This window comes from Macaca nemestrina, chromosome 2 (assembly GCF_043159975.1).
Source record: "Macaca nemestrina isolate mMacNem1 chromosome 2, mMacNem.hap1, whole genome shotgun sequence".
NCBI lineage: Eukaryota > Metazoa > Chordata > Mammalia > Primates > Cercopithecidae > Macaca > Macaca nemestrina.
Genome location: NC_092126.1, coordinates 15,056,867 through 15,069,937, shown reverse-complemented (window position 1 = coordinate 15,069,937; position 13,071 = coordinate 15,056,867). Strand labels below are relative to the sequence as shown.

The 13,071-nt window shown below is 44.6% G+C and overlaps 1 protein-coding gene across 3 annotated transcripts in view; it reads right to left on the bottom strand.

The window, feature by feature from the left end:
- Positions 1–13,071, bottom strand: part of LOC105470937 (galactosidase beta 1) — a 109,478-nt gene that overhangs the window by 11,503 nt on the left and 84,904 nt on the right. For all 3 annotated transcript variants that reach the window (XM_011723287.3, XM_071090757.1, XM_071090756.1), the window contains 3 exons: positions 10,109–10,222; positions 8,389–8,520; positions 5,742–5,996 (listed from right to left, as the gene is read on the bottom strand). In XM_011723287.3, coding sequence (XP_011721589.2) covers positions 5,742–5,996; positions 8,389–8,520; positions 10,109–10,222 — 501 coding nt within the window. The remainder of the gene's footprint in view (positions 1–5,741; positions 5,997–8,388; positions 8,521–10,108; positions 10,223–13,071) is intronic.

Below are 13,071 nucleotides of genomic sequence, written 5' to 3'. Positions count from 1 at the left end.
GCATTAGGAGGGGAGGAAAAGAGGGATCGAAGGATCGAGGGATCGAGGGAACAAGAACATGCTTGCTAGCTAAAGGGGAAGATCCAGGGAGGTCTTTGTTTTTAAGTCCTAGAGCTCCTAGTTACCACTTTTTGGCTGAAAAATGGGACTTGGCAGAAAGATGGAAAGGGCTGACAAAATGCAGGTAGGGGAAGTATGAGAACAGGGTCTTGGCCTGGAGGAAGACAGTGGGGAGGGGATTCAGAACTCAGACTTCCTCCTAGATACCACTGGGCAGGAAATGAGGGCGGAGGCAGAGAGATAAGTCTGACAGGAAGCTGAGGGAACAAAGGAGTTACACCTGATAGCAGTCAAGGAGGATGAGGTCTTCAGGTGGCTTTAGGAGGGTGGTGAAGGTTGAAAAGGCCAGTGGGGCAAAGGAGCAGAGAGAGACCAAGGACTGCTGAGCAAATCTGAGGGCTTCTGGAGGCTGGCAACAATGAGGGGATGGTAGCCACGATGAATGCGCTAAGAAGCCCCTCAGCTGTGCTCAGTGACTGGTGAACCAGCAGAGATGCCAGCAGTGGATCTACATGGAGGAGGAATGAAGGAGGCAGAGTAGAAAGGCAAAGGGGCAAGGCGGGAGGCAGACTGATGGCTCTCAAAAAAAGATCACGGTAGCCGGGCGCAGTGGCTCACGCCTGTAATCCCAGCACTATGGGAGGCTGAGGTGGGTGGATCACCTGACATTGGGAGTTTGAGACTGGCCTGACCAACATGGAGAAACCCCGTCACTGCTAAAAACACAAAATTAGCTGGGCGTGGTGGCGCATGCCTGTAATCCCAGCTACTCGGGAGGCTAGGCAGGAGAATAGCTTGAACCTGGGAGGCGGAGGTTGCAGTGAGCCGCGATTGCGCCATTGTACTCCAGTCTGGGCAACAAGAACGAAACTCAGTCTTAATAAAAAAAAAAAAAAAAAAAAAAAAAAAAAAAAAGATTGTGGTAAGGCCTAGGCTTGGTAGAGGAAGAACTGTAGCCTTAATGGTGGAATGTTTTAGGTCATTAATAAGATTTAAGGCTGGGTGCAGTGGTTCACGCCTGTAATCCCAGCAATTTGGGAGGCCGAGTTGGGCGGATCATGAGGTCAGGATTTCAAGACCAGCCTGGCCAACACGGTGAAACCCCTTCTCTACTAAAAACACAAAAATCAGCCAGGTGTGGTGGCGGGTGCCTGTAATCCCAGCTACTCGAGAGGTTGAGGCAGGAGGATCACTTGAACCCGGGAGGCAGAGGTTGCAGTGAACTGAGATCGCGCCATTGCACTCCAGCCTGGGTGACAAGAGCAAGACTCCGTCTCAAAAAAAAAAAAAAAAGATTTAAGAGTGAGGTTGGTAGGCATGAGAGTTTGGTGCATAGAAACAAGCAGCCAGAGAGAGGATATTAAAGCCTAAAATTCCAAACGTATGTTCACCAAGATATATGCCTGTGCTGGGCCATAAAATAAGTCTAAATACATTTAAGAAGACTGTGCAGCCATCATTCAAGTTAGTTTCAGAACATGTCCATCAGCTCCAAGAGAAACCCTATGCCCACTTAACAGTCACTTTCCATTCCCACCCTCAGCTCTAGGCAACCAGTAACCTACTGTCTGTATGGATTTGCCTTTTCTGAACATTTCATAGAAATGGAGTCATACAGTATGTAGCCTTTTACTTTTGGCTTCTTTTACTTAGCATAATAGTTTTCCGATTCATCTGGGTTGTGGCATGTTATCAGTACTCCATTCCTTTTTACTGAGGTATCGTATGGATATACATGCTTTCTCCACTTGTCAGGTGATAGACATCTGAATTAATTATAATTTATAGTTATTATAATACTGCTGTAAACACTTGCATGTAAGTTTTTATGTGAACATGTTTTCCTTTCTCTTGTGTAGTATCTAGGAGTGGAATTGCTAGGTTCCATGGTAATCGACGTTTAGCCCTTGAAGAAATTGCCAAACTATGCTCCCAAATGTACCATATTATCTTTCTACCAGCAATGTGGGAAGATTCCCTTTCCCCCACATGTCCTTTCCTACATTGCCTATTGCCTCTCTTACTATTATAGCCATCCTGGTGAGTGTGAAGTAGTATTTCATTTTGGTTTTGACTTGCATTTCCCAGATGATTAATAATGTTGAGTATTAATCAGCCACTAACTTTAGTTTATAACAGACATTTTACCAAAGAAGGTATACAAATGCAAATGTACTTAGCCATCTTATACCTTCTTTGGTAAAATGTCTATTCAAGTCCTTTGCTCATTTTGTGACTGGGCTGTTTGTCTATTATTGAATTGTAAGAATTCTTTATATATTCTAGATACAAGTCCTTTGTTAGATATATGATTTGAAAATTATTTTCTCCCAGTTTGTGGCCTGGATTCTTATTTTCCTAAAAACGCTTTTTGAAGAACAAACATTTTTAATTCTGACAAAGTCCAATTTATCAATTTTTGTTCTTTAAGGAAGGATAATGCCTCAGGTGCCAATTCTAAGAGGTCTTTGCCTAACCCAAGATCATGGAGATTTCTCTCCCTAGAGAGAAATGTTAGAAGTTTTATAGAGGAATTCAGTTACAAATTAATAATTACAAGATATTTTTACAAACCCAAAATCTGTGGAAATTAAACAGCATACTCTTTTTGTTTGTTTGTTTTTGAGACAGAGTCTCGTTTTGTCACCTAGGCTGGAGTGCAGTGGCATGATCTTGGCTCACTGCAGCCTCTGCCTTCCAGGTTCAAGAGATTCTCCCACCTCAGTCTCCCAAGTAGTTGAGATTACAGGCACTCACCACCATGCCTGGCTAATTTTTGTATTTTTAGTAGAGATGGGGTTCTGCCACGTTGGCCAGACTGGTCTTGAACTCCTGGCCTCAGGTGATCCACCCACCTCAGCCTCCCGAAGTGCTGGGATTCACAGGCGTGAGCCACTGTGCATAGTAAAACATACTTTTTAATAATCTATGGGTCAAAGAAGAAATCACAAGAGAAACTAGAAAATATTTCTAACGGGCTGGCTGTGATGGCTCACGCTTGTAATCCTAGCACTTTTCGAGGCCAAGGTGGGCAGATCATTTGAGTGAAGTGGGTGGATCACTTGAGGTCGGGAGTTCGAGATCAGCCTGGCAAACATGGTGAAACCCTGTCTCTACTAAAAATATAAAAAAAAAAGTAGCCAGGCGTGGTGGCGCGTGCCTGTAGTTCCCACTTCTCCGGAGGCTGAGGCAGGAGAATCGCTTGAGCCTGGGAGGTGGAGGTTGCAGTGAGCAGAGATCATACCACTGCACTCCAGCCTGGGTGACAGAGTCCATTTCAAGAAAAAAAAGAAAATATTTCAAACAGAATAATAAAAATACGTTTCAATAAATTTTAAACAAGCAATACATAAATAAATAAAAGGTCTTTTTATTAAACACACACCATGTACATCTTTTGCCCTCTCCTCCTCCAGCTATTAACATAATTTTCTCCTTTTCTTCAGAGTTAAATTTCTCAAAAAGAATGTTTATATTCAAGTACTCATGTTCCTATTCCTTACCCTGCTCTTCCCTATAGAATGCAATCTGGCTGGGAGATGCTTCACTCCACTGGAACAAGGCTTATTGATTCCCAAGGGCCTCCTTGCTTCTAAATCCACCGAATTGCTTCTGTCTTTATCTTATTTGTACTCTTGGCAGCAAAAATGTTGGTTTTCTATTTGTTTGGTCTCTCCTCTTCACTTTTCATCATGTTTTTGTCCCTCAAAGATCAGCCTTAGGTCCTCTTTTCTTCCCTCTGCATCCTCTCTCCTTAAGGGACCTCATCCAGCCCATGTTTTTAACAATCATCTATACAACAATGATATTCTACATACATTTCCAGCCCAGATCCCTGCCCTAAATTCCCAGTCTGTAGATCCAACAACCCTCTCCTAATACTGTCTTTCACAGCCATTCTCCAAGGCCTCTGCTATGGTCTGAATGTTTGTGTCCACCCAAAACTCATCTGTTAAAATTCTAGCCCCCATGGTGATGGGTTAGGAGGCGGGGCCCCCTTTGGGAGGTGATTAGGTCATGAAGGTGGAGCCCTCATGAATGAAATTAGTGTCCTTATGAAAGAGACCCAAGAAAGCTCCTTTGCCCCTTCAGCCATGTAAGGACATAGAGGGTGCCGTCTATCAGGAAGTAGACTCTTACCAGACAGCAAATCTACTGGTGCCCTGATCTTGGAGACTTCCTAGCCTCTAGAACTGTGAGAAATAAATGTCTGTTGTTTATCAGCCACCCAGCTTATGGTATTTTGTTATAGCAGCCCAAATGGACTAAGGCAGCTTTTCAAACACAATTTGTCTAAATTCAAACTCATGACCCCCCCTCTCTAAGCCCAAGTCCCCTTCTGAACCTGCTTCTTTCAGCAAATGGTACCATTCTGCCTAGCTGCAAGCTTGAGACCTGAGTCATCCAAGACATATCCCTCTTCCCAAACCCTCATGTCCAGTCCATCGTTACAATTTATTGATCCAACTTCAGACATCTCTCAAATAGTTGATGTCATCTCCATCTTAGATACCACCATCCCAGTTTCTCAATGAGACTATGGTCCAGCCTCCTAGATGGTTTCCTTGAATCTGTAAGTGTCCTTACCCAAACCATTCTGCACAATGGGGTCAGAGGAGCTTGTCAGATCACAGCCTTATGATGTCACTCTCCTGCTTCAATGGCTCTCAACACAAAGACAAAACTTTAACGTGGCCTATAAGACCGGTCCCAATCTAGTCTCTACCTACTTTCCACACTTGACATTTCCCCCTCCAACCCCATGGCCTTTGCACACACTGTTCCCTCTCCCAGAAACATGCTTTATTCCCTTCTTGCCATGTTAATTCTTAGTCATCCTTCATATCCTGACAAGCATCGCTATCTTAGGGAAGGCTTCCCTGACCTCCCTGACAAGGCCAAATGCCCCAATAATTATCAACCCCATAGCCCTTCTTAGTATCCATCACAGCTATGGTTTTACTGTTTAATATAGGTCTGCCTCCCCCACTAGACTGAAAGTTCCATGAGGGAAAGGACCATGTCTGGTTTTATTCACGACTGGATCCTTAGTGCCTGGCACACACCTTGGGCACATAGTGGCCACAGAATGAGAAGTGTGTTGAATGAGGGATGGTAAGACGATCTAGGATGAAAACAGGATGTAAGGGAGAGGAGAAGGCGGTGAAGGAAGATATGGCAGTGTCTTCAAACAACAAGGGGCAGTGACTGGGAAGTGAAATGGATGAGGAGGGGAGGAGGAGCAGACAGACCGTGGCAGGAGCCTCAGGGGTGCGGGGCTGGATGCAGGCGGGGGTATTCTGGGAGCACTGGGCTTGGCATAAATGAAAAACAGACAGACTCTCCCAGAGGGATCCACCCCTTTGTCCAGACTGGATTTTCCTCAAGATAAAGAGAAAGCACCCCTATAATCGGTATCAAAGGGCGTCATGATTCTTCTTGGAGGGGGCAGGATGGTGTCATTCACTACAGGAAACCAATGACAAGGGGGCAGATGGCGCCACCTCTGAACACTGAATCCCCGAAGATCTGCCACAATCCACCTCCTGAAGAATGTCCAAAACGCCACACTCAAAACCGTCACATGGTATCTTGCTAACGGCTCTTTGTGATTCTTTCTCAGACACTAACAACCAAAAGTTTGAGGCCTGAATTCAAACCCTTGCCATGAAGACACGTACCTTGGTCCATCCAGGAAACTGGATAAAGGTGTCCTGGGGCAAGTCTGGGATCCCACTGGGAATGGAGAAGTTCCCCACATAAAAGGCCGGGAGCGTGTAGTTGGATGAGCTGTGGGCCCAGGCTTCATCGTGGCGGCCACTGTCACGGTGTTCCCAGCCCCCGAGGTGGCTGCGCACTGCATCCTCAGTGTCCAGTGGGAAGATCGTCCAGCCGGTGAGGATATTGGAATCGAGGGTCAGGTTAGAAACCAAACCCTGCAGAGCAGAAACAGAGCACAGTGAGCTGGGGAGGGAAGGAAAAAGGCTGTACATGTCTCTGCATTCCATGGAAATGGGAAAAGCAAACCGGGATACAAAACATCAACAGGAAATGAACCTCAAAATATTTGTACATCAAAGTAACACAGATCTAACTGGAGGTTGAATTACAAATCCTTGGGAAGAGATATATTCCCCAAACTATAACTTTCTCCTCTGCAGGTCATGATGTCTCCATAGAAGGCCCAGAGTTTCTGCTTCTACAGAAAGGGCATTGAGCTGCTAGAGTGATTGATCCCAACTTCCCAAATTTTCAGAGCTTGGCTGAGAGTCACTGCTAGAATAGAGAAAGATGGGCACCAAAAAAGATGGGCCAGGTGCAGTGGCTCATGCCTGTAATCCCAGCACTTTGAGAGGCCAAGGCAGGCAGATCACTTGAGGTCTGGAGTTCAAGACCAACCTGGTCAACATGGTGAAACCCCATCTTTACTAAAAATACAAAAATTAGCTGGGTGTGGTGGCAGGTGCCTGTAATCCCAGCTACTCAGGAGGCTGAGGCATGAGAATCACTTGAACCTGGGAGGTAGAGGTTGCAGTAGCTGAGATCATGCCACTGCACTCCAGTCTGGGTGTCAGAGCGACACTCCGTCTCAAAACAAAAAGGGATCCAGTCTCCACAAGACATACAGAAATTGGCCTATGCACCTATAGTCCCAACTACTTGGGAGGCTGAGGAGGGAGGATTGCTTGAGTCCAGGAGACAGAGGTTGCAGTAAGCTGAGATTGTGCCACTGCACTCCAGGCTGGGTAACAGCGAGATCCTGTCTCAAGATGGAATCTAGGGACAAAAGGAATGAGTGAGTGGGGGATACAAAGGAACAGTCACCCCACTGCGGATGCAGCACGCACGATGGATGCAGCCAGGAGAAATATTGGCCTTCAGCACCTCAGCTGTCGTCACGGGGAGGACCACACCCGAGTCACTCACCTGTTATGAGGGCCAAGTGAGATAACATACATGAGAATACTGTGACACCTTAGGAAGATAGGAAGGGTAATGATGATGATGGCAAATCTCAGACCTGAATTCAGAAGCTGCTCTATTTGTTCCACACAGGCCAGGGCTGGGCTGTCAAGGCTCAGCTAACTTCCCCTTCCCTGGCTTGTATGTAGGGAACTTCCCCATTCCCAGTAGAATCCCAGATACCAAGTCTCGATTGCTCATTTAGTAATTTGATAAATATTAACCAGGTGGCTGTGTGTCAGGCTCTTTGACAGGTACTGGGGACCCAGAGACTACACTACAGAGTCGAGTCACTCTCATGGGTCAGTGTGGCCTCTGAGAGCCAGGCAGGAGGCCACGAAGTCCACCCTGAGCACAAGAACTATGAGAGAGACATTTATACTGGAGGCAAAGGTGGCCTGCATACAGCTATTCCCGGAGTTCCCTAAGATGTAATTGCCTGATCCCAAGAGGGTCAGGAAATAGCCTAGACACTTGTCCTGTCCTAGCCTGGGTGGTGCCATTGTTTCCTTGATGAGGTGTTCTCTCCTCTTGTGGAGGGTGAGCTCCCTGAGAGGAGCCTGTCTCTTGACACCTTTGCATTCCCCAAAGCACCTGGCGGGGCATCTTGCGGAGCGGGAGCTTAACAAATGCTTGCTGAATAATGCTCTAAAAATATGTGTTAGAAAAACTTATTTGGGCTACACATCTGGACACAGGAGTAATCAACAGAGGTGATAGCCAGTGCCCCAAGGGAAGAGGCTTTCTACAAGTGAAGAGTTTGCCACGGACTAACCATCCAAACCCATAAAACAGGGCAGAACAGAGGCTCAGCTGGCTTTGCTGGCAAAGGAGTGCCTTCAGTGAGCTCGGTGGTCTTTTTAAGCAGAGGAAGAGCATGGTGGACGGGCTTCCTCCTTCTGTTTCTTTCTATAGGATGACCAAACTCAAATACAGAGGAAAGGTTCTGTTTGCAAAGCTCCACTTTCTCATCACCTACAGAGGAAAACAGCTCTTCAAAATAGCTCAACTACTTCTTCTTTTTTTTTTTTTTTTTGAGACAAAGTCTCACTTTGTCACCCAGACTAGAGTGCAGTGGCATGATCATAGGTCATTTTAATCTCCAGCTTCTGGGCTCAAGCAATCCTCCTGCCTCAGCCTCCTGAGTAGCTGAGACCACAGGTGCACGTCACTACACCTGGCTAAGTTTTTTTTCGTAGAGGTCTCACTATTTCACCTAGGCTGGTCTTGAACTCCTGGCCTCAAGTGATCCTCCTGCCTTGGCAGGAGGAGTGCTGAGATTACAGGTGTGAGCCACTGTACTGGGCTTCAACTTCTAAGCTGTCACCCCTTGAACCTTAGTCTTGACAGTGTGGTTTGTCTTACCTTAAAATCGTTGATATATGCGCCATAGTTCACACGTCCCATATTCTCTACCAGAAGGTCCAGAGTGGCTCCAGCTTTCCCTGTTATGTTCAGAGTGATCACCCTGTTTCGCTCAAGGACTCCCTGGGGGATCTGTGGGGTTCAAGACCAAATGACAATTGAATTGAGGGTAAGAAGGTCAGCAAGGAGAGGCAGCATGCTCAGTTAATTTAGCACTCATTTTCTTGCCTTGAAGTGTCACCAGACTTGGAAAGAAATGGTTTGATAGCATCTTAGCCTAAATTACTGGCCAGGTCGGAAAGTTCCCCCAATCACTGCTTCCTGTTTAGGAAAATTGCCAGACACAGCTGAGAGCACAGAACGGTCTAAGCTGGTTTCCTTTGCCCTGGAATGTTTTACTGCCATCTACTTTTAGTGGAAACAAGAGGGAGACAAATTCCAGGGGAGGATTCTTATTAGAGGAGCTGCTTCGTGTTCTGACAGCACAAAAGTCACTTACAAAAAATTGCTTCTGAACAACATGGAGAGATAAGACAAAATCAGATAAACGAGATAAAATCAGAGAGTTAGGTGGAGTATTTTCACCTCAAAATACTTGACATGATGCATTAACCACGAACATTATATAATAGAATGAGGAAAAACAACAGGTATTTGATCAGCAACATATTCCTAACTTTTTTAAAGGTTAGACTTTTTAAATTGACCGTACAATGATCGTAATTCACTAAGACAACACCCAAGTTAGAAGCGAACAAACAGTCACCATCAAAAGAGTAGAATGTCTTAGTAATCTGCTCCCACTGAAAAGAAAGCTGTTGATTACAAGAGAATGGGAAATATTTTAAAATCTTCTGAACAGATTTTCTTGGTGAGGAAACTCTTTTCCTGTGTTTCTTCCTGTGACCATTTCAGTGAGCGGACTGGAAGTCCTGAACTGCATCTGCTTTTGTTATGAAACACGGTTCTTTGTGCATTTCAGTAATAACTGTCACCAGCAGTCCTTTAGAATATAATTTCTCATGTAGGATAAAGGCACGAAGTTCAACAAACTTTGTACAGTGGCAGGTACAAAATTGAATTGGAAATGGACCCCACCCTTAAGGAGCAAAGAAGGCACAGGCAACATCAGTCAGAGAAGGGTGACCTTGGTTGGGGAGACCCAGAGGCTTCTGAGAGGGTGGGGTGTCAAGCACAGCCCTCTGGGTTAAGATGGTGGGTAGGGTGGATTCCAGCAAATGGCACATGCATGAGGCCTCACAGCAAGCAAGAGGCACAGCTAAGGGTCACCAAGAAGAAGGGTGGTGTGGTGGCTCATTCCTGTAATCCTAGCAATTTGGGAGGCTGAGGCAGGAGGATCACTTGAGCTCAGGAGTTCAAGACCAGCCTGGGCAACATAGTAGGACCCTGTCTCTACAAAAATATCAAAACATTAGCCAGGCATGGTGGTGCACCCCTGTAGTCTCAGCTACTTGGAGGCCGAGGTAGGAGGATCACTTGGGCCTGGGAGGTTGAGGCTGCAGTGAGCTGTGATCACACCACTATACTCCAGGCTGGGCAACAGAGCAAAAACCTGTCTGAAAAAAAAAAAAAAAAAAGTGATGGGGGGAGCCTGAGGTTGAAGAGGTGAGCAAAGCCCCCAAATACTGTGTTAACAAGTGCAGGCTGCTCATCCCCACCCTCACCGGGACAAAACACACAGTTCAGAGATGATTCTTACCCCATCCACAGCAACATACGCTCGATCGTGGACTCCATTGAAGGGTGAAGAGAGAGGTGTTGAGTTGCTGCAATCTTGAGGAAGTGTTGTCCGGTATAGCACAAACCCATAATACTGGTTAGAAAAGGATTTAAGAAAAATACATCACTATTGCCATTCGTTTAGAGAACTTGGTTACCCTAGTCCTGTATGAAAGCGATGTTTTGGAAACCATAAGGAATGAAAATCTTCCCCCACCTCCAGAAAAACATACATTTGAAAAAGGAAACTGGCTTACATTTTTAGCTCATCAAAGATCTATCATAATAGTAAATTGCAAGGAACCGTGAACAGTGTCTTATCAAGCATCCCTTTCCCATAAGAGGAACCTGGACCCTGAATGGATTAAGTCACTTGCCCAGGGTCATACACGGGATTGTATCATACATAGCAAAAGTTATGGATGTTAGCTCCAAAAACAAAACTAAGTAAAACCAACAGCAACAACAAAAAAAACAAGGTAAACAAACAGCAAAGCCAAGAGATGAAGTTCTGCTCAGCAAAACTGTCTCCAGTTTCTTGGGCTAAATCTGCTTGAACATACAAAACCAAAGGCAATGAGCTGGGTGTAGTGGCATTCACCTGTAGTCTCAGCTACTTGGGGGGCTGAACTGGGAGGATCTCTTGAGCCCAGGAGTTCGAGGCTAGTCTGGGTAACATAGTAAGACCCCATCTCTAATAATAACAACAACAACAAAGTCCATCAGAACCGTTTTAAGTGGAGGCACAGGGGAAAGAAATAGTTAAGAGACTAGATTGTAACCGACCACTAAATCAGAAAATATTTTTAGATGCTGATATCCCTGGTCCAAAAGGAAAGCCTTAAACAATCAGCCTCAGCAGGAACGGAATTATTCACAGATTATAGTTATTGACATAATAATCCACAGAATTATAGTTATTGACTTTGCTTACTTACTTCCTGCTGTGGACATTATTAGCAAGGCTGAGCTGGGACAAAATCCTGAGTTATGGAAGAGAATGCAAATAGAGATCCAGCATGGAACAGAGAAAAGGTTCCCTATTTCTAGGGCCCAGAAAGAAAGAAAGTAAACTTCAGGCAAGTGGAAAGGTGACTGGGAGGAGCTGAGGAAAGCATTAATCCACCTTCCTGTGTTGCAGGAATGAGCTGAGCACAAGAAATGCTAAGATCACACAAACCTTATAGCACAAGAACACCTCCCGCCCAGACTCCACACCTCCATCTTCTTTTTGTTTATTTATTTACTTATTTTGAAAACTAGCTAAAGTGGTAAGTTTCCTCAAGGGCTGAGGAAAGCTTTGTCAAGGGCTTCCAGAAGGAGGGGTAGAAGCTGTGATGCTCTCCAGGCAGGTGTGGCTGAGGCTCAGGGGGTCCCTGCAGAGACAGTAGGCTGAGCCCCACTCCCTGAAGTCTGTGCCCTTTGGGTTTTTTTCCTGGAAATATATATTCTGTGGACTTGTCCCAGATCTGAAATAGCCAGGGCCCAGGAAGCCCCACCCAATCTAAGACCACTGCCTTGGTCAAAGATCAGAAAGCAGAAGGGGTCTGAGAAAGAACAATGGCTGCACGTGTTCATATATAACCTGAAACTCCCTCCCCAGGCTCCACGTGCTCTTGGATCATTGTCTGAAGTGCTCAACAGCCCTGCAAAGTGCAGGTAAGTTCCATTTATAGATGTGGGTGCTAGGACTGCAGAGTACCCTATACAATGTTCATAAAACAGTGAATGTGTGTGTGTGTGGGGGGGACTTAATTATTCATTTTATTACAAAATAGAATTGTTGGAATAAAATCACAGGTGTAAAAATAGCAACTGATGGCAAGCTTCACTAAACTAAGATTAGATATGCTGTTATTGTTTTGTCTTACTGTTCAGACTCCTTCCAGAAGGTGATCACCACAGAAAATCAGAAAGGAGGACGTGGATAACCTTCTATTTCAAAACATGGGGCTGAGATCCTAAGTGATGAAGCTTAACATTGCAGTGAAGGGACAAGCTGGTTTCATGGGCATCCTGCTATCATTCCCTAAGAAGGACACATCACCTTCGTTGTGTTCATGCCCAAAATGTTTTACTGAATCTAATCAGTGAAGCAAAGTCTGCAAACACCCTGACCTTTTCAAAAATGTCCACGTCATGAGAGAGAGACTTAGGAACAGTTTCAGACAGAAGAAGACTAAGGAGAATATAACTAATGGCAATGTGTGATTACGGATTGGAAACTGGATTGAGAAAAGATTAAGCTGTAAAGGACATTATTGCAACGACCAGGGACACTTGACTATAGAATTTATATTAGATTATAGGATTGCATCAATATTAAATTTCTTGTGTGTGATCATTGTATTGTGGTCCTGCAGGATAATGTTCTTTTTCTTAAAACATGTATGCTGTAGTATTTAAATGTGGAGTGACATGGTGCTGACAATTCAAATGGTTAGAAAAAGAAAAGCAGTTGACTACATACACATGGAGAGAAAAAGGCAAGGAAAGCACTGTTAACGATTGGTGAATCTAGGTAAAAAGTATATGGGTGTTTATTGTACTATTCTTGCAACTTTTTTTGGATTTAAAATTTTCCAAAACAAAACGCTGGGAAAAATTAAAAAAAAAAAAAAAAAAAGACAAGGCAGTGTCTGGAGATCAAACACACACATATACAAACACTAAAAAAAAAAAAAAAGATGTGCTCTGTTCTCTTTAAAAGCAGGAAAAAGAATCTCAAAGAACCCAGTCTACCAAAAAACACAGTCCTTATGCCATTGAGCTAAGAACAGACAAATAATTAAACTGTCTGTTTTGAGTATTAAAACAGTGATCTTCCACTGATGCCTAGTAAAAAAGATTAATTAGATTGGTCAGTGAACTCAATTTATAACTTGCACAGAATTATGGTGAAGCAGGTTGGGCTACCTCCTGCATGAGTGAGAAGTGGGGCAA